The following is a 26,196-nucleotide window of genomic DNA, read 5'->3' as shown; positions in this document are numbered from 1 at the left end:
ATCAGGGAGTGAGCTAAACTTTACTCTTCTTGGTAAGTGTGCTTAATAACGGACTAAGGATAAAACAGGAACAAAACCAAAGGGGGAGGCTGAAGTCATCACCCCCAGCCTTCGCTATCAAAGGCGCCTCTGGATGGGGGAGCCTGGGTGGTGCACTCAGCTCAGGTCAAGATCTCAGGGTCCCCGCTGAGCATGGAGCCTGCTTAAGACTCTTCCTCCGCCTCCCTGGCTCTTTCTCAAATCAATCAATCCTTAAAAAAAAAAAAAAGTGCCCTCTGGTTGACAGCAGCAAGTCTATTTCTTCCATCTGCCCTGAAGCTCTTCCCTTCTTTTCCTTCATTTCTGAGTTGGTGGCCCCGTGGTGGGACCACTGCAGCCCTGGCTTTCTCACATGCACATCCAAGCTTGTACCCCATGGAGCCCCTTCAGTGACTCCTGTTTTTAAGACAAAGCCCCAACTCCCCAGGCGGGCCCTCAGGAGCCCTGTGCACTCTCCTCGCCATTCCTTCAACAGGTCCCTAACCTAGAAGGTCTCTGCCCTCTCCTTTGCCTAAGTAGTTCCTTATGTCAAATGCTGCCTCTTAGAAACCTCCCCAACTCCCAGCACCCTCACCACATGGCCTCTTCTGGCTCCGCCAAACCTCGGTGTGAACAGTGGTGCTGCATGTGGGCCTCGCCGAGGGCTCAGTCCCGCTGTGGGTGCAGGAGGGCTGCTCACTGGGCCTCACTGGCTCCTCTTCTTCCTCCTCAGTAGTGGCTGAGCACAAGGCAGGATAAAGACTTCGGTTCTCTGGCTGGAAGTGGCCATGTAACTCCACACTGGCCCGAAGGATGTAAGCCACCGTACTGTGACAGGACACTTCTCTGAACTGTCCCCAAAGGAAAGAGGAAGGTACCTTCTCAAGAAGGTACAAGAATGGCACGGCTGACGCTGCAGCTGCCACCCGGGTCCTTGGCATGACCATGGAAATGGAAAGACCCTGTAGGCCTCTAGATGGGAGCTAAGGTCTCAGACGTTGCAGTGGACCAGCCTCGCCTCTGCCAGACTATCTCCAACCAACTATCTGAACATGAGAGAAATAAACTTTATTTAAGCCACCATTATTTTCTGACTATTTGTGATAATGCAGTTTATTCCAAACCAATGTCCTCCCCCATCACTGCCTTGTGTCTGTCTTGTGTGCACTTCGGAACACAGTGTGACACAGGGGGTTCAAAGGGAATGATGTCATGTGATCCTCCCCTCGTGGGCTGGCCAGAAAGCCCATCTCCATGGTGAGAGCAGTGTTTCTGGAGTGCCCGGAGGACTGATGCACCCCGACCCCGACCCCCACCCTCCCTCCCTTAGCATGGCCGCAGTTAAGTGGCCTCCTGGCAGGGACACGACCTTTTACATCCGTGTTTCTGGCACCAGTACAGGATCTACTACCATCTAACACTTAAACAGGTTTTCAGAAGGAAGCAGAGATTATCTAAAATAAGTGTTTTGTACCTCAAGAAGATTCAATGAGCCACCACAGGCCAAGTCTGTGCCCATCCTTCAAATGAACGCCAAGAACCCCTCTCTCTTCAGAGCTTAGGTTTTATATATGCTTATGGATGTTCTTCTGGAAAGACGGTCCAGGACTGTCCTTCTCAAATGAGAAGTGTGACCTCACAAAAGTAATCACTGCATTGGAAGAATTGCTGGGTTGTTTTTGTTTTTTAAATCACTTTTGGGGTCCCTGGGTGGCACAGCGGTTTGGCGCCTGCCTTTGGCCCAGGGCGCGATCCTGGAGACCCAGGATCGAATCCCACGTCGGGCTCCCGGTGCATGGAGCCTGCTTCTCCCTCTGCCTATGTCTCTGCCTCTCTCTCTCTCTGTGACTATCGTAAAATAAAAAATAAAAAAATTAAAAAAAAAATCACTTTTAGGGGATCCTTGGGTGGCTCAGTGGTTTAGCGCCTGCCTTTGGCCCAATGTGAGATCCCGGAGTCCCGGGATCGAGTTCTGCGTGGGGCTCCCGGCATGGAGCCTGCTTCTCCCTCCTCCTGTGTCTCTGCCTCTCTCTCTCTCTATCATGAATAAATAAATCTTAAAAAAGTAAAAATAAATCACTTTTAAAGCTTAAATGTATTTACGTACTTTCCACTAAGGTATCTCCTGGACGTTTTTTTTTAAAAATATGAGCATCTTTCAGAATGTAATAACAACTGCCCAACCTCCTCCTATCCTGGAAACTAAAAAATTCTAACATTTAAATACTTTTCCTACCTATTATATGCCTGTGAAGATTTTTCCTGTTATAAGCTCTTTTTCAAAAAACAGGATTATTGCGAGAAATATTCTAGAAATATTTACAATGCTAACAAAAGGAGCTATGCTTAGAGCTGGAGCCTTCTTTTACCACTGAGCTTTAAGTACACACCTGGCTCCAGAAGCGGATACACCCTAAATACTGGCTGGTGCCCTCTATAGGGCACTGGGTCGGTGCCACTTAAGTCTAGTTTCTGGCTGAGGAATTGCAGGTGAATCATGGTGCAGCTCCCTTAAGCATTCATGCTACCACCAGGTCAATAACTGATGAACCTCTTTTTTCTTATTTAAAAAAACAGATACAATATGCATTTAATTTCATTCAATAAATCAATTCCACTTAACTTACCATCTCTTAGAAAACTTAGGAAAAAGCAAACATAAGACATGAAAAATTACATTAAAGATGTGTGACATACTGGAGAGTGACAAGAGCATACATGGTAATTAAGAGTCATCATTTAAATGCACCACAAGAAGAAAAAATAAAATTACTGTAATTTATTGCTGTATCTATGTTTTCCAGTAGAGCTATATATTATAAGTAGCCACAAAGTGCCACCTTCTGGTTTAAAACTGTGCAACATCTCCTTTATTTCTTTTTAAATGCCATTTTTACGGTGGACGTATAAAGCAACAGCAGCAGTTACAAAATGTTATCTGAGTAATTCTGAGAGCTCTAAACAAAGATCTGTGTATAGGCTGAATAAAAAGATGTTCAATTAATAGTGCACATTGTGTAACTTTTAACAAACATCTTTAGTTGGAATTTTCATGTAAACCTTTAGAGGGATGTGACTCACAGAGACCAAAAGTAAAACAGCTTTTCCTTTCACCATTTAGTGAGGTGATCTGCATTCTCAAAAACGATTTACAAAATACAAGAAATGTTGCGTGTGAGTACTAGGCGTAAAATATTTCATTTTCTTACAGAAGGAGCAGCAGGGCGACAGGGAGCCTAGTGGATGCCCTGTCACCACCTTTCCCAAAGATGTATACCCCCAAGAATGGCAGTGGAAACCTGGCAGCAAGCCACTCTTACAATTCTTTTTGGTTGTTTTAAAATATAAGCACTCTGACACTTCCCTCCCCTGCCTGTGGGCTCCACCCCGACTCGGCGGGCCCCAAGCCCATGTCCTCTTCCTTAGTTTTCCCCTTAGAATTATGTACAGGATGCCTACAGATACGGTACAAACTAGTGTGAAATTAATGATAGTTTGCATTTCCAGACACGCTCCCGCGGTTGGGGAAGCCCACCATGCCGCTTCCGAAGACCGGTTCGAAGTTAGGGTGACTCGGAGGCACTTGCATCCGTAACTGCAGAGACAGGCTTCTCGCTGGTCGGGGTGGATTCGCAGACTCTGTCCTCGACAGCGCCGGGGGCCTTGTGAGTGGGGGGCGTCGCATCCCCAGCAGGTGTGGGTGTGGGTGCGGGTGCAGAGGCAGCATCTGCCCTTGCGGTGGTTGTGACAGGGTCGGAGGGCGGGCTGCCCGTGGGCGGGAGGGAGGGCAGCAGCTCCCCTGAGCTTGCTGCAGAAGACACCTCTGGAACCAAAGGGAACGACGGGAGGAACTCGGATGGCATGGGGAGAGGTGCCATGCCAGACAAGTTTCGGGGAGGCAAGGAAGGAAGAGGTGGCAAACCTAGGATAAAAATGGCAGAGATCACACATCCTCCCAGCACTAAAAAAGCAGTAGTCATCGTCACGTGACCGTTTTAATTTGCATTTCATTAGGGAACTGAAGCCGAGGAGGGACAACACAAATCACAACCTCTGCGTATCCTCAGGCAGAAGCCAGGCCAGAGTTAAACACTCACCTCAAGAGCAGCTGGCCAGGAGGACGGGTTCTGGGCTTCTCCACTCCAGAACCTCCCCGTGGCTCAGCCACTCCAGAGAAATGAAATGAGTCTCCCAGTCAGAACGGACAGAAGCACACCCAGCAGGCAAAGCGGCCACCCTCGCATAGGACAGGAGAACCCCGTTCACCCCGGCAGGTGAGGCGGAGGCGGAGCTGCCCTCTGGACAGACAGCAGCAAGGGGGGGGGGCGGCCCAGCACCCCCGCAAGTACCCAGCCTCGGGTCAAGCCCTACGACTGACCAGCAACCATTATACCTGGTGGGTTTACTGTGACCAATAATACACTTCAAGCATTCGAAGTGCAGAATGAAGAAAAAGTATTAGGAAACCAAGGAAAGGTAGGATGTACAACGCATTCAGAGCAACCACGCGGCCTCAATGCTCTTAAGAGTTTGTGAATTTGGGGGAAAGGGCAGAAGAAGCCAAGAATACAGGGCATAAAAGAAAAAACAAAGGGAGTGCTAAGATAAGTAAACGGTAGAGTTTACAGTCTTCCTTTGTTTTTTAAACCACTGTGCTGAAAAGCGAACAGGCTAATGGGGACAGGGAACACACACATGCAGATGGGGAGCGGCACGGCAGGGGCAGTTATGATCCGGACAGAAACAGGACAACGTATGCTCAGCGACATCACTCGTGGGCCTAGCTACGGAAATTAGGAAATGATAGCCCTGACCTGCGGCCACCTCAAAGTTAAAGGTGATGTGGGTACTCATTAACCAGAAGAGCAGATTTATTGGGCCCTCTGCTGCTTCATTTCCACCAGTGCATTAAATCTGAGTGTAAACACTTGAATATTGGCTAGCTTAACTATTGGTAGCTAAACTCTCTCAATAGTTTTGATGATAAAAACATCTGTTAATAACAGAGAAGATTTATCAAATAACAAACGCAGCCAGCTGAACGAGGACGAGAATCTCCCAGCCCAAGGTCCTTGGCCTGGCTGCTCCAAACCAGCACCACCGGCGGCCGCCCAGAACAGGAGAGTCACGGGGAGTCCATGCACGCTCACTGGGTGAGCTGCACACGCCTTCCGTCCGCAGCAGTTACACCAATGCCCACACCACTGGGCTTTATGTCTGCAATTGTCTTTATGCTACTTGGGCTGTCAGGGTGCAAGGAGAGGAAAATGGGGAAGAGGCGGCCAAGGAGGAGAATCACAAAAATATTTTCTCTTCTTTTGTTAAGCTTTTTAGATAAAAGAGATTAGTATTTATTTGAAGCAGCTGAAATCTGTTAAACTGATCTAACCTTTCCGGAAAAAAGTGAAATAGAGGATCTGCTTTCCTGGATAAAAGCTTTTTATTAGACAGAGTCCTAGGAAGGCAGGATGGGCAACATACCCGGGTTCACAAGTTCTGGTAAGCTGACGCCTGGCATGACGTGCGGTGTGGGAAGGTTGAGGTTAGGGAGGGCAGGAAGGTTAGGTAGTCCTGTTGGTAAAGGCATCAGACCTAGAGAGAAGGCAGAGAACAGAAGGTAAACTACTTCCTCTGGGGAAAACATTCAATCCTTGTGTTTTGAAAAGAATACTACCCACTTCAAAGTGAGAACACCAGAAGTCCACTTACTGGGTGGCAGTTCTGTGTCTGACATTAACAAGAGCGAAACATCTCACTTAAGTGAAATGTCTTTCTGTACCTAAGTGATCTAAGTGATTAGATGGCTCAGTAGGCAAGTGTTAAAACACACAAGGACTTGCAGATCTGAGAGCCAGAATGACCACGGCCTGCGTGCCGTAGAGAAAGGGCTGATGGAGCTCAGCAAGTGCGGCGGTAAATGCAACTAAACAGAATTCTCTTTGATGGCTGAGGTTTACAGTCCCTCTGGCTTTTTAATATTTTGTTTCCTGAAATAATTTCAGACTTAAGAGTTGCGTGAGTAGTTTAAATAAGGAAATCCCACACATACCTTTCATTCAAATTCCCCACGTCAACATTTTACCATACTTCTCTGCCACTGTGTATCTGTGTACACATTTTATTAATGGTTTAGTATGTCTGTGTAATGACATCTTTAGTCATACGATTAAAGGCTCTCACAGTACAAGTATATTGGATCTCTGAAATAATATTTGATTGTTATCTGATGGATAAAGACACTTGGTCTTCACTGGGAACAGTAAGAAATATAAAAATTTAACTTAATGTCAGAGCTTCTGAACAACCTAATATGGAACGCTCTCTTTCGGGACAGGATGCCTATTCCTCTGAAGAACTACTAGAGAGCCCCAACTAAGGAAGCACTGAAGGATAGAACTTTTTACACATTCCTCCTTCCTGCCTCATGCTGCATTGGACGGGTAGCTGGCTGAGCATAAGGAGCCTGAGCTCAAAGCTAACAGCTGGTACCTGACAGCTTGTTGCCACTTGCTCTAATTTATCATAAAGTTACAGCAAAGATAAAATGAGATTAAAAGACAAAAAATCACCACACAGGTATAAGATTTTTTCACTGTTTTTAAAGATGCACAGTACTAGGAATGTTATTATTACCACACACATCTCTGGTCTCCTGCTGCTTACCTGGTAATGTAGTAGCTGGGTTCATTGGTGGCACAGAAGTGAGGGACTGGTTTACTTGTGGTGGCAATAATGGTACTGTTGGTACACCTAAAACAAAAACATGATCTTTAAAAAAATATCTAACGAATTCAGTTGATAAAGAATGGACAGATGTTATTAGGAGAGTCTTCAGTCCCCTCCCCTTCCCAGTATGGCAAGGTCTTCATTCACTGGGACTTCATTCAGTCCTAGTTTCAGGCTGCCTCACTGTCTTAGCTGGTCAACACACTTGGCCTGTGGCCTTTACTGAAGACTGTTACCAGAGTGCGGCCTAAGAGGGTAGAAGGCTCTGCAAACCCACTCCAGCTAAGCTCTCTGGACAAGAATTTTATATATATATATATATATATATATATATATATATATATATATATATACACACACACACACACACATTTATATATATATTTATTTTATATATATAAATATATTATATATATAAATTATATATATATAATCCCAGACCTAAGCAGGGCTAGACTAGAAAACTGTCTCAGAAATTCAGAAATGGGACTCAAAGAGTCTAGTCAATGTCTACTGGACTCCTGCACCAGACGTCACATAAACCTAAGGCTGCTGGGGGCAGTGGGGCACATGCCCTGTGAAACCACGAATGCTGGTCTGTGAGAGGGGAGATGATGCAGATGGCCTGAAAAAGACAAAAGAGTATGTGGGCCTCCAGAAATGGAGAATGACCTGGTTTCCTGAATTTCCGTTTCCTCTTGCTCTTTAGGTTCTGTGACACTCCTCTGAAGTCTTTTTACTAACATCAGCTTGAGGAGGTTACGTTCTTCAAATGCAAGTAACTCTTAGGATGCTACATGATGAAGGTTATCTACTAATGTTTACCCCCTACTCACTCATATGAGAGGTTCTGCTGTCCAAACAACAGGAGTAATGCACATGGATTCCAGATTCTGTCTTACAGAAATCTGCTAAAATATGGTAGCAGGAATGAACTGTGCCTCAAAGTATGAAGCAACACTTTTCAGACAGTTAATTCTTTATTTTTCTCGTGTATTTACTTTTTTGTAGCAATGGGAGGCATGTAAAAGTAGAGGAGGGTTCTTTGCTTTTATCAGATTCGCAGAAAAGTTGGGTGACCGATATGTTCATTCAAAGTTTTGGAGGGCACCTATTGAATGTCAGACATTGTTCTAGGCACTGAGGCACTCCATAGCATAAAGAAATTACAAATTCCTACTGGGAGGAATGATGTTAAAAAGGGAGATTGATGTTAAAAAAAGTAAAATACACAGCATGTGTAAAATGGTGTGAGTTATCTGCAGAAAAATCAAGCACAGGAGGGGACAGGAAACACGAGGGACTGCACTGAAAAGGTCGTACTGATTAACATCACTTCAAAATGATCTCTTCATTTTCTAAAATATTATAATTCCCAAATTTGCAAATCCAAAGTTTTCTTATTTTCTTAAAAACACTTTTAATGTTTCTACAGTTACTTACTGGGCTACTTTGCAGCAATTTAATTAAAAAACAAAGACGGGTAAATAAAAAATAAAAGTGGGTTCTCACGTATCACGTTGCTAGAATATTCACTTTTTAAATTGATTTACTCAAAGTGAAGATGTTGATTTCAGTGTCTTCTGAGCAACTGATTTACATTTCTGTCTTTTAACATTCAAGAAGCCATTTCTCTACAGTAGAACAAGGCCAGGGATCTAAGTGCATGTGCTTACAAGACAATACAAGTGTAAGTATGATGCAATGAGGGGAGATTTAAAATGTCAAAAAGAAACTGAGATTTGAAGAGAGATGTCAGCTATTTCAAAATCAGAAGAGCTCTGATACGGCACTGGAATACTTACTCCAAAAGAGAAAAGAATTATTCAGACACAGAACAGTTTGCACCTGTACTAAGTCTATTCAGGAATAAACTAGAAGACCATCTGATGGAATCCAAGAAAAAAATCACAACAGACAAAAGGATTCCAACGCCACTCAAATGAAATAAACTTTCGATTCCCTCCCAATTGATCTATGACTTGATATTGATGACATTCATATTTCATTTCCTCTAGGAAATATTCTAAACCAGGATTGTGGTGATGACTGCACAACTCCATAAATTTACTAAAAAATCACTGAGTTGTATGTGTACAGTGAGTCAATTTTATGGTATGCAAATTATATTTCAAAAAAGCTGGGGGAAAAAAACAGCAAAGAGTAGGAGGTACAGAAGCATGTCACCATAGTGGAAACTGGTGAGGCTGGGTGGTGGGGGTTCATAATACCATGGTGTCTACTTTTGGCTATGTCTGAAATTTTGAATTCTAAAAAAATTGAAATTTTAAATTATATCTAGAACTTATCTTTGGGAACAAAAATAAAGACTGTGAAAAGGGCTGGGATTTGAACAAGGGGACCAAGTACAGAGATCATACCTACATCTTGGTGAATGCATCTATTAAGTCCATTCCAAGACAAAGTAGAATATATTCTACTAGAACACAAATATTAAAAGGAGCTCAAGAATAAGTATTAATGAAATAAAACTAAACTATGTCAGTATTTCACTTGGTCAACATTTATTGAGTAAAAATATACTCTTGGTATTATGAAGAAACAAAATCAGAAAACAAGTGTTTTTAAAAAAGGCAATGGAAAAATAAACTCGACAGAAATATCAAAATCTAGATCACGTGACCAAGCAATCCAATGCCTAGGAATATAACCAAGAAAAATGAAGACACAGGTTCTCGCAAAAACTTGTACACAAATGTTCATAGTAGCATTATTCATAACAGCCAAAAAGTAAAAACAACCTAAATGTCCCACAACTGATAAATGGATAAATAAACTGTGGAGTCCATATGATGGAACATAATATTTAGCCATAAAAAGGAAGTATTAATATATGCTACCACACAAATGAACTTTGAAAACATTATTCTAAGTGAAAGAAGTTTGTCACAGAAACCATGCATATCACATGAAATGTCTAGATTAGGCAAATCCACAGAAAAACAAAGTAAACTAGGAATTGTCTAGGCCTGAAGGGTTGGGGAAAACCATGAGTGACTGATAGGGCATAGGGTTTCTTTTAGGGTAATGAGGTATTCTAAAATTGACGTGATGGTTGCACAATTCTGCAAATACACTGAAAAATGGGTGATATAGTACGTGAATTATATATTGATGAAGCTGTTGGAAAAAACCTAAGCCAAGGAAGGACTGCACTGGGTAGAACAAGAAATAAGGACAGGGAGGAAGACATACATGTGTCCACCGAGCAAGACTGAACCTCCAGGGAGAGAATGGTGTCCTGCTCACTTTTGTATCTCCAGTGTTTACTACACAGAGAATACTGCAAACATCTGTTGAGTAAATAGAGCAATTAAACAGAATTTAAAGGTACAGTCCTGACTCTACCACTTTTCCAATCTAAGAGAAGCCCAGACTCTAAAATATACTGAGAAGAGGTTTAAATGCAGAGGTTTAAATGCAGAGCATATTTACAATTTTCAAAGTACACTGGCATTAATTTTTAAAATTCTAGCTTGAGACAGAAAAGAGTATCATGTAAAACAAAGTAGGCTGAAAAGAGAATATATTTTTCTTCACACCTGTACTGAGAACATTACTGACAGCTGGTGGAGCTGAACTAATAGAAAGTCCAGACAGACCCTGTTCAATTTCTGTAGTTCCTGGTGGTGACAAAGATGGGGGATTGACTGAGGACAGCTGGACCTGCCAAAAACGAAAGAAAGAAAAAATTACTCAAGTTCACTTGAAAGAAAATACAGATACTATCTCAGGTCCTACAGATACCTTTTTTTTTTCTTTAAAGATTTTATTTATTTATTTATTCATGAGAGAGAGAGAGAGAGAGAGAAGCAGAGACACAGGAGGAGGGAGAAGCAGGCTCCATGCCGGGAGCCTGACGCGGGGCTCGATCCCAGGACTCCAGGATCACGACCCGGGCGGAAGGCAGCGCCAAACCGCTACGCCACCGGGGCTGCCCAACAGATACCTTTTTTAAAGAAAGTTTGTTTGTTTGTTTGTTTGTTTATTTATTTATTTATCTATTCATTCATTCATTCATTCATTCATTCATTCATTCATTCATTCATTCATTCACTCATTTTTAAAGATTTATTTATTCATGAGAGACACAGAGAGAAAGGCAGAGACCTAGGCAGAGGGAGAAGCAGGCTCCCTCCGGGGAGCCTGATGTGGGACTCAATCCTGGATCCTGGGATCACGCCCTGAGCCGAAGGCAGATGCTCAACCACTGAGCCACCCAGGTGTCCCAGAAAGTTTTTATTTAAATTCCAGTTAGTTAACATACAGCGTAACAGGAGCTTCAGGTGTACATATAGTGGGTCACTGCCTCCGTACATCACCGGGTGCCTCCTTTCACCCCAACCCCCTGGTTAGGATCTGTTTGTTCTCCAGAGTTAAGAGTCTGTTTCTTGGACTGCCTCTTTTCTTTTCCCATTTGCTCATCTGTTTTATTTCTTAACAGACACCTTTTTTGATCATACTAGCTGTCAACAGTTTTCACCTGGCACTTCCGCCATCAGAGGCTCCTTCCTAGTTTTGCTACATATCCAGGACCATGCGCTATAAAATTTCCCCATCCTGTCACTTCCAGTGTCCTGACATGTGGCATCTCCCCCATTACACACACTGCTCTAGTTAGTTCCACACTAGGAGGAGATTCTCCTCTTTCTTCCTTCGTAGCCATAATCATTTTTTCCTCTACCTTTAAAACCCCACCACTTTCCTCTTGTCTGAGTTCTCAGCCAGTTTTTAACTTTCATTGTTCGTGGAAGAAATCGCTCAAAGCCTTAATACCATGGTAGCGTCCTTACAAGTGTCTCAAGATGTGTAACTGCATGAGGCTATCTCATCTTTTCTCATCAATGAATGAGCGGGGCAGCCAGACCTCTACCTTCCGGGCTGGGGGAGGGCTGAGTCTACATGGATTCTGTGGATGGGCAGTTTCACCTCAGGATCCTCCAATTTCTGTCAGGTCCAGTGCCCTCGGCACATCCCAACACAACCTGAATCCCCGCCCTTTTCACTAGCTGCCATTTCACCCCCTGGTCTTCTCAGACTGCCCACAGGCTTATCCGGGACAGGAACCACGGACAAGGAGCAGCAGACATGGCAGCAGGAATCTGAACATGTAACCACATGGGCTCTGGCTGTCAGCCAATGGCAGGGCTGAGGAGTGAGGAAAGGTTCCACTTTCTTGGTACCTCCTCTTCCCTTTCTTTAGAATTGGGGAGGGCCAAACTGTGTCCCATAAAATGATAGTGGTGGCAGCCCTTTCTTTACAACAGTAGCGTTTCCTTTCTCAATGTCTGTTTATTTATTTATTCATGCAAAGAAGAGTTAACTGTTCTGTGAGGCTTGCACAGAAAACATTTTAAAAGCCTATAAGCCTGCACAAATATCTTATTCCTTAAAGTTTCATTTTAATCCTGTAATAGTCCTCACACAGCATCCAGCTCTGCCTTCCCAGTTAAATTTGTTGAAACAGCAAGCATCAGCTCTCATCATCTCACCTTCTCACCCACTATTTGCCCTCTGACTTTGCCCTTTGTCCCCTGTGGCTTGACACAATTGCCCTAGCCCAGGACATGTATTTTTCACTCCTCTCATCTGACTTCTCTCAGTACCTCACATAGCTGATGTGCCTTTTTTTTTTTTTTTTTTTAAGTTTTGTCCTCTCTTTGGACTTCTCCAGAGCGTCTTTTGCTGGATCCCTTTTCTGTTCATCCATTTGAATATTAGGAATGTTCAAAATTTCAACCTCAGTCCTCTGACCCGCCCAAACCCAATTCCTTGACGATTTTTATCACTGTTCATTCATTAGGTTAAATTACCCTCCCTTTGCTGATGATTCCCAAATCTGTATCTCTGGCCTTGTCCTTGGTTCCCGAAATCCAGATCCATAAGGCTACCCAGCTGGATATCCCTACAGGAACTTCAAATTCAACATGGTCAACACTTAACTCATCGCCTGCCCTACCTTCATCAGCGCTACCACCATACATATTGACACGATTCATTTTACTGGAAATTTTATTATATCATTGGTAGTAAAGTTGTCTTACCTCTGTAAACCCATCTTTAAGAGGAGCAATAGGTGTACCAGTCATCTGTCCAGGAAGAGAAATTTTCTTCCCTTCTTCAAATGGGCGTGTTGGTATTCGATGCAAGTAACCATACCCAATGCCACATCCTAGGCTACAAAAAAATTTTTTTTTTCTTAAAGTTATTGTTATCAATCACAGCTAACATTTCTCTGAGGTTTTGAAATACAAAACCAATTTCCATTCTTTTAAATACTGTCATCCTATCAGAGGTCTCTTCTGACCACACTTCATAAAACAGTACCCTTCCCTCCACCACAGACACGACCCTTACTCTCCTTTATTTTCCTTCAAGTATTTATCATCATCTAACAACACTGCACATTTATTTCTGTCTCCCCCAACAAAATGTTAAGGTCCTTGAGGGCAGAGACCTCGTTTTGTTTACTGCCGTAACAGTTCCTGGCATATGGCAGACATCTATTAATTATTTGCTGAATGAATGACATGCAGCCTTTCCACTGAAAAGCTCCAAGCACTTCTGTACAATGATGTCATTTATAAAGCCCCTAGTGGAATTTCAGAACCTGACACAAATCAATCCAAACTAATCCAGATTTATTCTACTTCATCCTCCCACTGCCACCAGAGGCATCTTTCTAATAAGACATAATCACATTGCTTCTGTTCAGTCTGCTGGCCTCCCAATATTCGTTTTTCCCTTTGGAGAATTACTTCTTCACACCGTGTGCAGTGTTGGTGGGACTGTCAGTCAGGGGGCCTTGTTCAAACCAAGAAATGGCTCATAACTTTTAAAACCAGGCCAATTCACCCCTCTTGTCCATGGCTGCAAATCTCGTGAGTGACAGAAAAAACAAAAAAGGCTTTATCCATCCCTTTAGAATACTAATGAAAACTGCCAATTTCCTTCCTTTTTAACTCCCTAGTGGTGTTAAGTCCTGTCCTTCCCATGTCTGATTCTTTAGCTGTTTCTTTGATTATATAAGAAATTCCACAGTAATAAATTCATGTCTGCTTATGACAACAACTGGTTTCTGTTGGAACCAATGACCCCCACAGGTACAGTATTTCACGGTCCCACTGCCCGAGGTGTATCCAAATTCCTGACCATGACATGTAAGGCCCTTCACATCAGATTCCACCTTCGGTTTCCATCATGATTACTTTTATCTCCCAAACTACTTGATACTTTCTGAGAAGGCCACACACAGGTATCTCTGTGCCTCCCTCCTGCCAAGGCATCTGTTATTTCTGTGGATACTACCACCACCAAAAGCTGGGAGAGCAAGCAGTGGCCAACTCCAGCTCTTCTGAATTCAAATCTGATTTTACAATGATGCTTCATATTACAAAATTACTTGTTCCTTTGCTCCCTTTTCGTCCCTTCTATGATCAAATCTGCAATCCTTACTGAACTAGATCTCAGATTTAGAGGAAGAAAGTAAGATTAAATAATTTAAACTGATCAATGGTAGCCTTCCAGAGGTAGGAGCATTTTAAAACAAGGTTCTTATTAATCAAAATAATAAATGGTTGTAGAAAAAGCACTGAGGCTACAGTGAGACCCTCTGCAAACTTAAAGATAACCCAAGACTGAAGCTAAGAGAAATATGCTGAAATCTGAGCAGCCTCTAAATAAGGAATGAAACCTAGAGACACACATCCGTCAAATGAGAAGACTCAGGAAAATGGTCTATATGGATCTGTCTAAAGCAATGGCTTATCAATGATATTAAACCTTGTCAAAAAGAAAGATGTCTTCTAAAGAAAAGGAATAATTGCCAGAGCCTAGAAAAGGACTCTAAGAACAAGCACGTAGCAGTACTTAGCAAGATGAAACAAAGAATTAGTGATGTTCTTTGCAGCTGGACTTAATCATCAGCAGAATTTCTTCCTTGTACTTTTTTTCAAAAAATATTTTATTTATTTATTCATGAGAGACACAGAGAGAGAGAGAGAGAGAGAGAGGCAGAGACATAAGCAGAGGGAGAAGCAGACTCCCTGCAGGGCGCCTGATGCAGGACTCGATCCCAGGACCCCAGGACCACAACCCGAATCAAATGTAGATACTAAACCTGCATCCAGGTGCCCCTCTTCCTTGTACTTTGATTCCATATTTACCGAGTACTTTTTTTTTTTTTAAAGATTTTATTTATTTATTCATGAGAGACAGGCAGAGACATAGGCAGAGGGAGAAGCAGGCTCCACACAGGGAGCCCGATGTGGGACTCGATCCTGGGTCTCCAGGACCATGCCCTGGGTTGAAGGTGGTGCTAAACCACTGAGCCACCTAGGCTGCCCCCGAGTACTCCTGTGATACTATTCTGAGTACTCTAACTGGACAGGGGAAATGTTTCCACTATAAACTTAAAAATTTACCATTCTAATAAATACAACAGCTTCTCTATAAATTTTGTTTATATAAGGCAGTCCCCTCTGAAATGAGTCAATTTTGAATGCCTTGAGATCATATTTCTGTGTTTACAAACCTGGACAATAGACAATAACTTGATCAGGAATTGCTCTAGATAGTCCAGATTCTTAAGATGATACCTCTATCTATTTTCTCAAATTGCAACAAGCCAGGTTTCTGGTTGCAACATATAGTCAGCTACAGAATCTCAGGTAGTGTGGGGAAAGACATTATGAACAAATAGGGTCTTTCTTTTTCTCTGTCTCAACTAAGTCATCCTCTTCCCAGCAAATGTTGGAACTTTTACAAAATATTTAGAAAAGTTTCAAAAAAAAAAAAAAAAAGAAAAAGAAAGAAAGAAAGAAAGAAAGAAAGAAAGAAAAGTTTCCAAACCCTAGGCTTTCCTACAATTATGGCTTATGCTCAAGAATTCCTCAATTACACAAGCCTTTCAAAATAACGAAGAAATTGTACAATTTAAACAACATGAAAGACCTAAAGAAGCAAAGTTAAGTCTGCATGTTTTCCTTTGGCTTTTTCAAATTAGGGAACTGACTTGATGAACAGTCCTGGAAAACTGATTTTCTACAGTCTGCTTCTCTCCTTGGCTTAATCTTCTATGCTGTTTTTATTGTTGTTGCAATTTTGTCCAACTTTTGGTTGAAATCAGTCTCTCCATTTTTGAAAGTCAACAGTTTCCATAAAGTGTTAAGAAATTTCCCCAGCAGCTAGAGATATTTACACTTGTATTATCTCACTGTTGGGGAGGGGAACTGGCAAAATAAAACTGAAAACTATTTTATTAAAATAACAAAATAAAACAAGGCTGTTTGCTCTTAGAACAGTAAAGAAAGGACGGTAGTATATATACCACACTACCCTAACATGTGCTTTAAAAAAAATGGATTACTGGTTTCAATATTCTAGGTCAGCTCTTTCCTTTTCTAGAGACAAATCTTATAATAAACTAATAACCTGTTTCAAAATAAAAGCAATGATGTTTATAATATTTACTGTAAGTTTAAGCAATCACAACTTAGTCTAGAAACCACCTTACCTGCCTTCTCCACCCCATGCAGAATTTGGTGTAATAATCACTTCTCGACAGTTATCAGTGTCTGTATTGTACACATAAAGTTTCAATGGTTTTGCTTCATGCGTTTCAATGAGGCTGAACAGATCTTCAGACTGCAAAAGTATCATAGGGGGAAAACATTTTTGTTTTTGTTACTGAACTTTAGAACACTGGGTCTCAAACCTGACTAATACCAGAATCACCTGGAAAACTTTTTGAAAAGTACAGACTGTGGGCCCTGCTGCCAGACATAAAATATGTTCCTTAAAAAAGATATTCCAAACAAGGTTTCAAATATTTTACCTATCTCCTATGTGTAAGCCTCATCTCCAGTCCCCTAAGACCTAGTCAGCAATTTTAGTAAAACTCTACACCCAAAACTCTTCTACTCCCAAATTCTACATATTCTTTTACTCTTCATTATCTTCTTTTAAAGATCTCTCTCTCCTCTCTCTCTAGAGAGAGAGGAGAGAGAGCAAGAGTGAGCATGCACACAGGGTGGGGCGGCAGGAGGAGAGGGAGAGAGAAACTCAAGACAACTTCCTGCAGAGCCCAACACAGGGCTTTATCTCATGACCCTGAGATCATGACATAAGCCAAAATCGAGAGTTGGACTTTCAACTGACTGAGCCATCCAGGTGCCCTTACTCTTCATTATTAAAACCTGGTCATTTGGGCCTCTTATTTTTTCTCTCATTTTCGATTTAGCAATATATACTTCCAATAGCTGACAGACAAGGAAAAGGATCTATTAAGATAGCTGAGCCAATTTTGTTCCCTTAAAAAGGGGAAGAGAAAATGAAATCAATAACCAAAATGAGCATCTGATTTAGTCTTGAGGTATGCAAGAGATTTTTTTTTTTTTAAAAGATCTGAGAGGAAGAGAGTGCGCCCACATGCATGTACAAGAGTGGGAGGAGTAGCAGAGGGAGAGCATCTCCATGCAGGCTCCTCGCTGAGCACAGAGCCCTGTGCAGCACTCCATCCTATGATCTCGAGATCATGACCTGAGCCAAAATCAAGAGTTGGATGCTCAAGTGACTGAGCCATCCAGGTGCTCCTGTAAGAGACTATGTATATCATACACAAAATCTGTGCGATTGCCACACGGTATGTATTTTTCCTCACAGCCATACCCTGTAAGACACCTCCCAAGGGTTCTGTTTAACACCGACACATAAGTTATCTTGATTAGCAAAGACCTAAATTTCAACTCTAAATGTGAAGTATGCAAATATACTTCTGAACTTTAAAACATTGAGAAAATTTTACGTGACTTTCATTACTAATAAACACAACAATTACCTCATTCATGACTGTATCTGCTCCAATGATATAATCACTGTGAGGTCTAAGACCTGCCAATGCTGCAGGAGAATTTGATTCTACTTCCTAGAATAACACAAAACAAAAAACACCCAAAAATAATGTATATAAAATAATCTTCCAAATTTTATGGTTCATAGTCCTTAATTTTAGTGATTTAAAAAACCCTTCTATTTCTATCTTATTCACATGTCAGATGTCAGAAGCTATAGAATATATATATTTAAATCACTAGCTAAAAATCACATTTAATAAAAATTAAAAATATTATTTTAGCTATCTGTAGCTATCTGCTTTAACATTTCTCCTTCTAATGAATGAATCACTAGAAAAATAGTTGTTAGCCATCTATATCTACTTCTCTTCCTAAATTATTAAAAACTGTTAACTATAGCTAGGAATTCTAATTTTCAGAAACCAAAAATAGCCTAAAACTCTAAAATCCAACAAAGATGAATACAGCATCTTTCTACATCATTTCTTAAACTGTAAGTAACAGCTCAAAGTTGATACCTACCAATACATGCCAAACGTTTTCATTTGCCCCGTCAAAGCTGCAGAAACGAATGCTCACTCCCAACAAGCCCTGGCCACCCCACATGTTACTGGGTGTAACGGAGGTCTCCCGCAGCTCCAGTGTTTTACTACTATAGATAAGCATTTTTACAGGCTTTTCAACATTTGCTTTCAGTAGATCCTTAAGAGTGTCATTGTCTTTATTCTGTGAACACATAGAAATCATTTCTCTTAATAAAAAATTAACATTAATTATTCCAGCTAATAAAAAATTAACATTAATTATCCCAGCTTAATAAGCATCCTATGGCCCTACTGGAGAAATGTTAATAACCAACCTAAATAAAACATCCAACAGGTAAAGCTTTCATTAACATTCAAATGTTTCTTGGAGTGAATGTCAAAAATTAATAACTCCTATGTTGCCAACTTCAGACTTTTTTCTAATAGCTGACTATGGATTATAGATTTTGCAACCCAACATTATTTGAAGTGATCTTGGACTTTAGTGCTATAAAACTGAAATACTCCCTAAAAAGTCATATTACTAACAGAGTTGGTATGACTTTGATTTTAAAAACTAAAACATTTGCTGAGGTTGTGGTTTAATTTTGGACAGCACTCCTATATACACACTTTATTTATTTATTAGGAATTGGCAGCAAAGAAAAATGGAAGCAGCATGTTAAATATTTCATTACAAAAATGAATAAAGGCCATTATGTAGGAGATGCTGATAAATAATGAACAAAAACTTAAAACTGCTGTGAAAAAATAAACCAAGTAGCCACTGTCATGAGAATTTCCTTTGCTGAAATTATATTTCCCCCTTAAGACTTTACTACAAGTAAACTGAAAGCAACTTATAAAAGGTGGCTTTAATTCTGTACTTTTGGAACATACCTCTCTATCTGGTTCTAAAAACATTATTTATATATCATGAAATTTAGTTCCAAGTTATTTGAGAATGAGTCTTTACTAATCCACTTGTCAGTAACATACAAAAGTCTGATTCATTGAGAAAGCAAACATTTTCCATCTTAATTCTTTCCGCTTAAAAAATTGAATATTCAACATATAAAAAGTCTCCTAATAAAAATATTAGGAATATTTTATTCTCCTAAGATAATCACTGAAGTGGGAAGTATAGTATTCTGTATTTGGCATTTTCATGTTTATTAACATAATTTTTACAAACTGGTATCATACTCCATCTAATGACTGTAACTAATGAATAAACATTCACCTCAGATAATCTGAAAAATTCCATTTTCAAAAGATTACAAAATATTTTAGTTGAAACTACAAAAAGCTTAACTTACTAATCTTGAACCATTAATAGAAACAATAAAATCAAAGAATGGCTCCAGTCCAGCTCTATGTCCCGGGGAATTTTCTTGTACCTATAAAAACAAAAGTGCCAAAAATGTAAAATACAAAGCTTAATCAAAATTTGTAAGCTAAATTTTAATTCCTATCTATTTTCAGTAAAAATAGACTAATTTCACTAAGGAAACACAAGTTCTTTCATTTCTCTTCATCTCTCCCAGATAATGCCCTTGCAGCTCCCTAAATTCAATCCATTATTTAAATTCATCCCATATATGTGGTTCTTTCTCTATTTCACACCTCTTTCTACTTTCAGGGGACAGAGGCAACCTTCCCAGGATATAGCATATGACATAACATAGTCATTAGAACTAAGTGACAAATTCAAATTAATTTAGCAAGCATTTATTCCATGACTACTACTAGTAAGGCACCATTCAATTATAAAACTAACGGGAACATAGCTGCTGATGTCAAGATACTTATAATTCATCAAGGAACAGATATGAAGAGGAAGGGAAGACAGAGGACACACAGCCCTACAACCATAATACAAGACCAAACAGGGTAAGGGCTATAAAGGAAGCACAAAGTTCTAAGGAGAAAATTAATTCTGACTGAAGAAGATTCACAGAAAAAAAAAAAAAAAAGATACTTGAACTGTGCTTTAATTAGAGGGTTTTATTTATTTTTAAAAATATTTTATTTATTCATGAGAGAGACAGAGAGAGAGAGAGAGAGAGGCAGAGACACAGGCAGAGGGAGAAGCAGGCACCATGCAGGGAGCCTGACGTGGGACTCGATCCTGGGTCTCCAGGATCAGGCCCCGGGCCAAAGGCAGCGCTAAACCGCTGAGCCACCTGGGCTGCACTAAGTAGAGGGTTTTAAAGGTGAGGAGAGATAAAGGGAAAAGAAGGACATCTGAAAGTTGAGATAATGAGTACAAATTCCAGAATGAGTCTGAAAAGAATGAGGATAATATAGTATAGCCAGATAACAGGATGGTGTGGGATAGAAATACAGAATTATAGATTTTGGAAATCAGAAAACCTACAATCCAGGGGGGCTCTTTTTTTTTTTTTAATTTTTTTTTTTTAATTTTTATTTATTTATGATAGTCACAGAGAGATAGAGAGAGAGGCAGAGACACAGGCAGAGGGAGAAGCAGGCTCCATGCACCGGGAGCCAGACGTGGGATTCGATCCCGGGTCTCCGGGATCGCGCCCTGGGCCAAAGGCAGGCGCCAAACCGCTGCGCCACCCAGGGATCCCCAGGGGGGCTCTTTAAACTGAAGTCTGTGTGGATGGCTTCAGGGAACACTGCAGATCCTGAAATTATATGCAACATTCTGTGTGAATCAGCAGTTCTCCAGGTATAAAGATCCATAGCTTTCATGAGATTCTCATAGGATTTCTCCAAATAAAGTGTTAAAACCATAGATTTTGTGTAGTTCCTTTATTTACAGATAAAGAAACCATCCCATGACTTGCCTATGGTCCTGCTGATTCGTGGTAGAGGTTAAATTCAAAATGTATCTTACAACTATTAGTCTGGTAAGAAGACTGGAGAAAAAGCATGGAGCCAGACTTATAGTGGACTTTAAATGGAAGATGAAGATTACTTAGCTTTTCAACAACTCAAATATTTAGCATCCCAAATTTGAAATGGACTAAAATTAACTATTAAATTTTCTAAATTTACAAGTAATAAAAATATTAGGAGCTATTAAGAGTAGTAATATGAGGAAACAGCAAAAAGTTAATGCACTTTGCATTTCCTCTAAAATATTTTCATGTTTTAAGGACTTTTTATTCTGATTTTATTTTATACTGTCAAAACTACCCTATGAAAACGAGGTTTGCCTTGATATTTGCAGGCTGATGATCTGTAACAGTCCTAACAGTTCTAATAGTCAATTCTGAAGTCATGCAAATAACAGATGCACACACTCATCCATATATAAATCTGTAGCTGATCTACACAGTAATAAATCATTTTAATGTTTTCACAATAGAACCCAGATTATTCCCAGAATCTGTCCCTCTAATACCAAACTTCTTGGACTAATGATATTTAATCTTGGATTAATAATATATTTGTTATTTCTTGGACTAATGCTACCATTTATTTATTTATTTATTTATTTTTTAAATTTTATTTATTTATGATAGTCACACACAGAGAGAGAGAGAGAGAGAGAGAGAGAGAGAGAGAGGCAGAGACACAGGCAGAGGGAGAAGCAGGCTCCATGCACCGGGAGCCCGATGTGGGATTCGATCCCAGGTCTCCAGGATCGTGCCCTGGGCCAAAGACAGGCGCTAAACCGCTGCGTCACCCAGGGATCCCTACCTTTTATTTATTTAAAACCAAATTATACTATCATTGCTCCTGAAGAAGTAAAAACTAGGACTTCTTCATTTGTCACAGGAAGAAATAGTCCATTATAAAGATGGTTCAATACTTAACTAAAACTGTTTAACCTTTGCTTTACATAAAATTTCCTCCAAGTTTGGGATTACATCACTTTTGCAAATTAAACAAGTTAAATATCAAAGGGATTTATTATTTATAAATGTTAGCTCTAACGAAAAAAATCAGCACATACTTGTTTAGGTTCTTTATAATCAGTTTTCTTAAATAAGGGCTATTTTGTATTCTGCATATTACCAAGCAAAATGTCTAGAACTCAAAGTGGCAGACAGACTTCACCTCAAAAGGCAACTCTGAAAGGGAAACGGTAGTTGTCTGGAGCTATTATGAGAAGAAAAGTGAGGTCAAGTCACAGCTAGCTGGGAAAGAGTCATGATCTACGAGGTGTGAAATGCCTAATAGCTGCCTAGCAATTTTATGTGAAATACCCTGGGTGTGAAAAGAGGTAATTGCCATAGACCTTTGGAGTCCCCCCCACCGTTTCTCATTTAGTAAGGTCCTCATCTAATCATCTAATTCTCTGAATATTTCCAAACAACCTTCTAAAAACCATCCAGTCCCAGAATTCTCCACTGAAGCTGCTGCTATAAGTTTATCTTTTAGCTAAAAAGGGCCAAAAATAGTACTTTTGTAATGTCATCACGAACTCAGAAAGTTGATCCCACACACTGATGCTTCCCATGCTACCCTCTGAGTATAAAGTTTTACTATTTATTTGAAATAGAAAGTTTCCAATACCATTAGTAGTAGTCTTCCCCATAACTTGAGATTCAATAGCCAAACTTGAATTCTAAAATAAATGAACTTAAATAATCCTCTATTTTTCTATTTGCATTTGCTACGAACATTGATCTCCTCTAATGGACCTTGAAATCATTTTCTTTCCTAAATTTATTTACATCATTAGTACCAGCTTAATTTTGGCAACTAGGTATCTTAATTACTAACAGGAAACCAGCAGAGGGAGCCCTAGAAAATGCCCTCTCTGACCCTAATATACTTAAAGGAAATTTTCTTAATTTCATAGCATGGAAAATAAGATCTGCAACACAGCAAATTAAACATCCACACAGGCAAGATTCTCTGGCATTATTATCCACTGACAAGAATCTCTTAGGCACCCAATCTTTCAAGCATCAGATTATTACTTCAATTCTTTCTGTCCCAAAATGTCTCAATTGTTGATTCATTGCCTGCTTCCCTCAAGCCACCTTAAACAAAAAACAAAACCCATCTACCTATCTACCTACCTACCCACTATCCTACCTGTTTTCACAGGTCATCAGCATCTATTATTGGGCCAAATATTATAGTAATTTAAAATGGACAGGTAAAATTAGAAAATTTAATAGTTAAGATTTTACAAGATTTGGAAAAAATGGACAAAGAAAAGATAATAGAGTTCCAGAGCCAGACTGACTTAGTTTTGAGGCATGATTTTATTACCTACTTACTAGCTGTGTGAGCTTAAGAAAGTGTATTTATCTTTCTGGGCTTCAGTTTTTTCATTTCCAAATAAAGAATGATGTCATTTACTTTACAAGAATACTGTAGAGATTGAAGGAGTTTATGAAATGCCTAGCTAAGACTCTGACATATGATAGGAGTCTTACAAATCTTTTTTTTTTTCTTTTTTATGGTATACTTGGTATGTTTGGTGCTTGGAAAAAATTTGGTTTTGTTTAAATTATTTATTTAAATAATCTCTACACTAACATGGGGCTCAAACTTAGGACCTCAAGAACAAGAGTCACGTGCTCTTTAGATGGAGCCAGTCAAGCACCTCAGGAGTCCTACAAATCTTAAACTCCTCTTCCTAACTCTGCAATCATCACCTGAGGGCAAATCTTTATAATCAACGAATTCCTGAACACCACATTATTTTTCTAAACACGTATTAATTGTCTCTCACCCTTAAAAAAAAGAAAAAAGAAAGAAAAAAAAAAAAAAGAAAAAATATAAAATGTTAGCTAGCAATTGGAGAGAAACCATCTTTTTCTTTTTTTTTTTTTTTTAAGATTTTATTTATTCATGAGACACACAGAGAGAGAGGTAGAAACACAGGCAGAGGGAGAAGCAGGCTCCATGCAGGGAGCCTGACATGGGACTCGATCCCAGGTCTCCAGGATCACACCCTGGGCTGAAGGCAGCGCTAAACCACTGAGCTACCTGGGCTGCCCGAGAAACCTTCTTTTAAAAAAATGTCTCTCGGGATCCCTGGGTGGCACAGCGGTTTGGCGCCTGCCTTTGGCCCAGGGCGCGATCCTGGAGACCCGGGATCGAATCCCACGTCGGGCTCCCGGTGCATGGAGCCTGCTTCTCCCTCTGCCTGTGTCTCTGCCTCTCTCTCTATCTCTCTGTGACTATCATAAATAAATAAAAAATTAAAAAAAAAATTAAAAAAAAAATGTCTCTCAAATCAATTCCAGATGGACAACAGAGCTGAAGATCAAATAACAAAAAAAAGTAGAATAAAAAAAATAAAACCATAAACCATAAAGGTAAAATGATTGAGCCTTTAGAGAAATACATGGAGAATACTTTTGAGATTTTCAAATATAAAAAGACTTCTTAAGCTGGATACAAAAAGCACTAACCGGGCAGCCCGGGTGGCTCAGCGGTTTAGCGCCGCCTTCAGCCCAGGGCCTGATCCTGGGGACTAGGGATCGAGTCCCATGTCCAGATCCCTGTGTGGAGCCTGCTTCTCCCTCTGCCTCTGTGTGTGTGTGTGTGTGTGTGTGTGTGTGTGTCTGTGTCTCATGAATAAGTAAACAAAATCCTTAAAAAAAAAAGCACAAATCATAAGCTAAAAAAATTTATAAACTATACTAAAAATTACAAACTTCTCATCAAAGGACAATTAAGACAATGAAAAGATACAATACACATCCAACAAAGGAACTCTAATCAAAACAGATTTGGAACTACTGCAAATCATTGAGAGAGTAAAAGCACAATGAGATAGGACCTCACATCTACAAGGCTGGTTAAAATAAAAAGGACAATAACAATAGTTGGAAACAAACCTTCACATATTGATGGTGGGAATGTAAAATGGTGCAGTCACTGTGGGAAAGTTTGGCAGATCTTCAAATGTTAAACAGTTATCCTATGACCCAGTAATTCTATTCCTCGATATACAAACAAGAGAAGTGAAAGCATGTCCACATAAAAACTTGTACACAAATTACTTTTACTTTTAAAAAAGATTTTATTTATTCATGAGAGACACACAGAGAGAGGCAGAGACACAGGCAGAGGGAGAAGCAGGCTTCTGGCAGGGAGCCCGATGTGGAACTTGATCCCAGAATCCTGGGACCACGACCTGAGCTAAAGGCAGATGCTCAACCACAAGCCACCCAGGCACTCTAAACCTGTACACAAATTTCACAGCTGCGTTATTCATAGCAGCCAGAAAGTGGAAATAACCCAAATGTTCCTCAACTGATGAATGAATAAAGAAAATGTGATATACCTAAAGAATGAAATATTATTTGGCAAAAGGGAATGGCGTATTCATGTTATAACATGAATAAACCTTGAAATCATTATGCTAAATCATGGAGACCACATATTCTTTGATTCCATTTATATGACATGTCCAGAAAAGGCAAATCCACAGAAACAGAATGTAGATTAGTGGTTGCCAAGGGTAAGGGGTAGGAGGAATGGGAAGTAGCTGCTGATGGGCATGGAGTTTCTTTCTGGAGATAATTAAAAGGTTCTGGAATTAGATATTGGTGATGATTACACAACTCTGTAAATACACTAAAAAAGTAGTGAACTATCTACTTTAAAAGGTTGAATTTAATGGTAGGAAAATTCTATCTCAATGAAGCTGCTAAATAAACCCTATAATCTAATGGGGAAATAGGGAAAAGGTTTTAGCAGATCCTAAGAAAAAAGGATACTGATGTGGCCAATAAGTATGAAAATATGCTCAACTTCAATAGTCATCAAGAAAATGCAAATTAAACCACTACCCACCCACCAGATTGGACAAAATGAAAAAAGATGGAAAATATCTTGTGAGAGTTAGTGAAGATACAGAATATAGATATTCTGTATCTTTATTGCTTGTGGGAATATAAATGAGCAAACTATTTGGCAATAATTTGTTAATACTGAAATATTTGACTAATATTGCACTCTTTGGTAAACCGAAGAAAAATGAGTATATATATATTCTCCAAAAGACATACACAGTTAATGTGCATAGCAGCACTATCTGTACTAGCCCTGAATTTTTTTCTTTTTTACTAGCCCTGAATTAAAAACTACACAAATGCCCATGAACA

General features: G+C 40.0%; 1 protein-coding gene across 1 annotated transcript in view; it reads right to left on the bottom strand.

Annotated features, from left to right (window-relative positions):
• Window positions 1-2,603: 2,603 nt before the first annotated feature.
• GORASP2 (golgi reassembly stacking protein 2) overlaps window positions 2,604-26,196 on the bottom strand; it is a 39,132-nt gene continuing 15,539 nt past the window's right edge. The window contains exons 2-10 of the mRNA XM_041722264.1: window positions 19,462-19,542; window positions 18,141-18,344; window positions 17,603-17,689; window positions 16,280-16,410; window positions 12,810-12,942; window positions 10,308-10,431; window positions 6,682-6,768; window positions 5,500-5,610; window positions 2,604-3,940 (exon numbers count right to left, since the gene is read on the bottom strand). Of these exons, the coding sequence (XP_041578198.1) occupies window positions 3,582-3,940; window positions 5,500-5,610; window positions 6,682-6,768; window positions 10,308-10,431; window positions 12,810-12,942; window positions 16,280-16,410; window positions 17,603-17,689; window positions 18,141-18,344; window positions 19,462-19,542 (1,317 nt within the window). The 3' untranslated portion in view covers window positions 2,604-3,581. The remainder of the gene's footprint in view (window positions 3,941-5,499; window positions 5,611-6,681; window positions 6,769-10,307; window positions 10,432-12,809; window positions 12,943-16,279; window positions 16,411-17,602; window positions 17,690-18,140; window positions 18,345-19,461; window positions 19,543-26,196) is intronic.

The sequence above is a fragment of the Vulpes lagopus genome, chromosome 11, assembly GCF_018345385.1.
Source record: "Vulpes lagopus strain Blue_001 chromosome 11, ASM1834538v1, whole genome shotgun sequence".
NCBI lineage: Eukaryota > Metazoa > Chordata > Mammalia > Carnivora > Canidae > Vulpes > Vulpes lagopus.
Note: the sequence above shows the minus strand (reverse complement) of the source record. Positions and strands in the feature narration are given on the sequence as shown.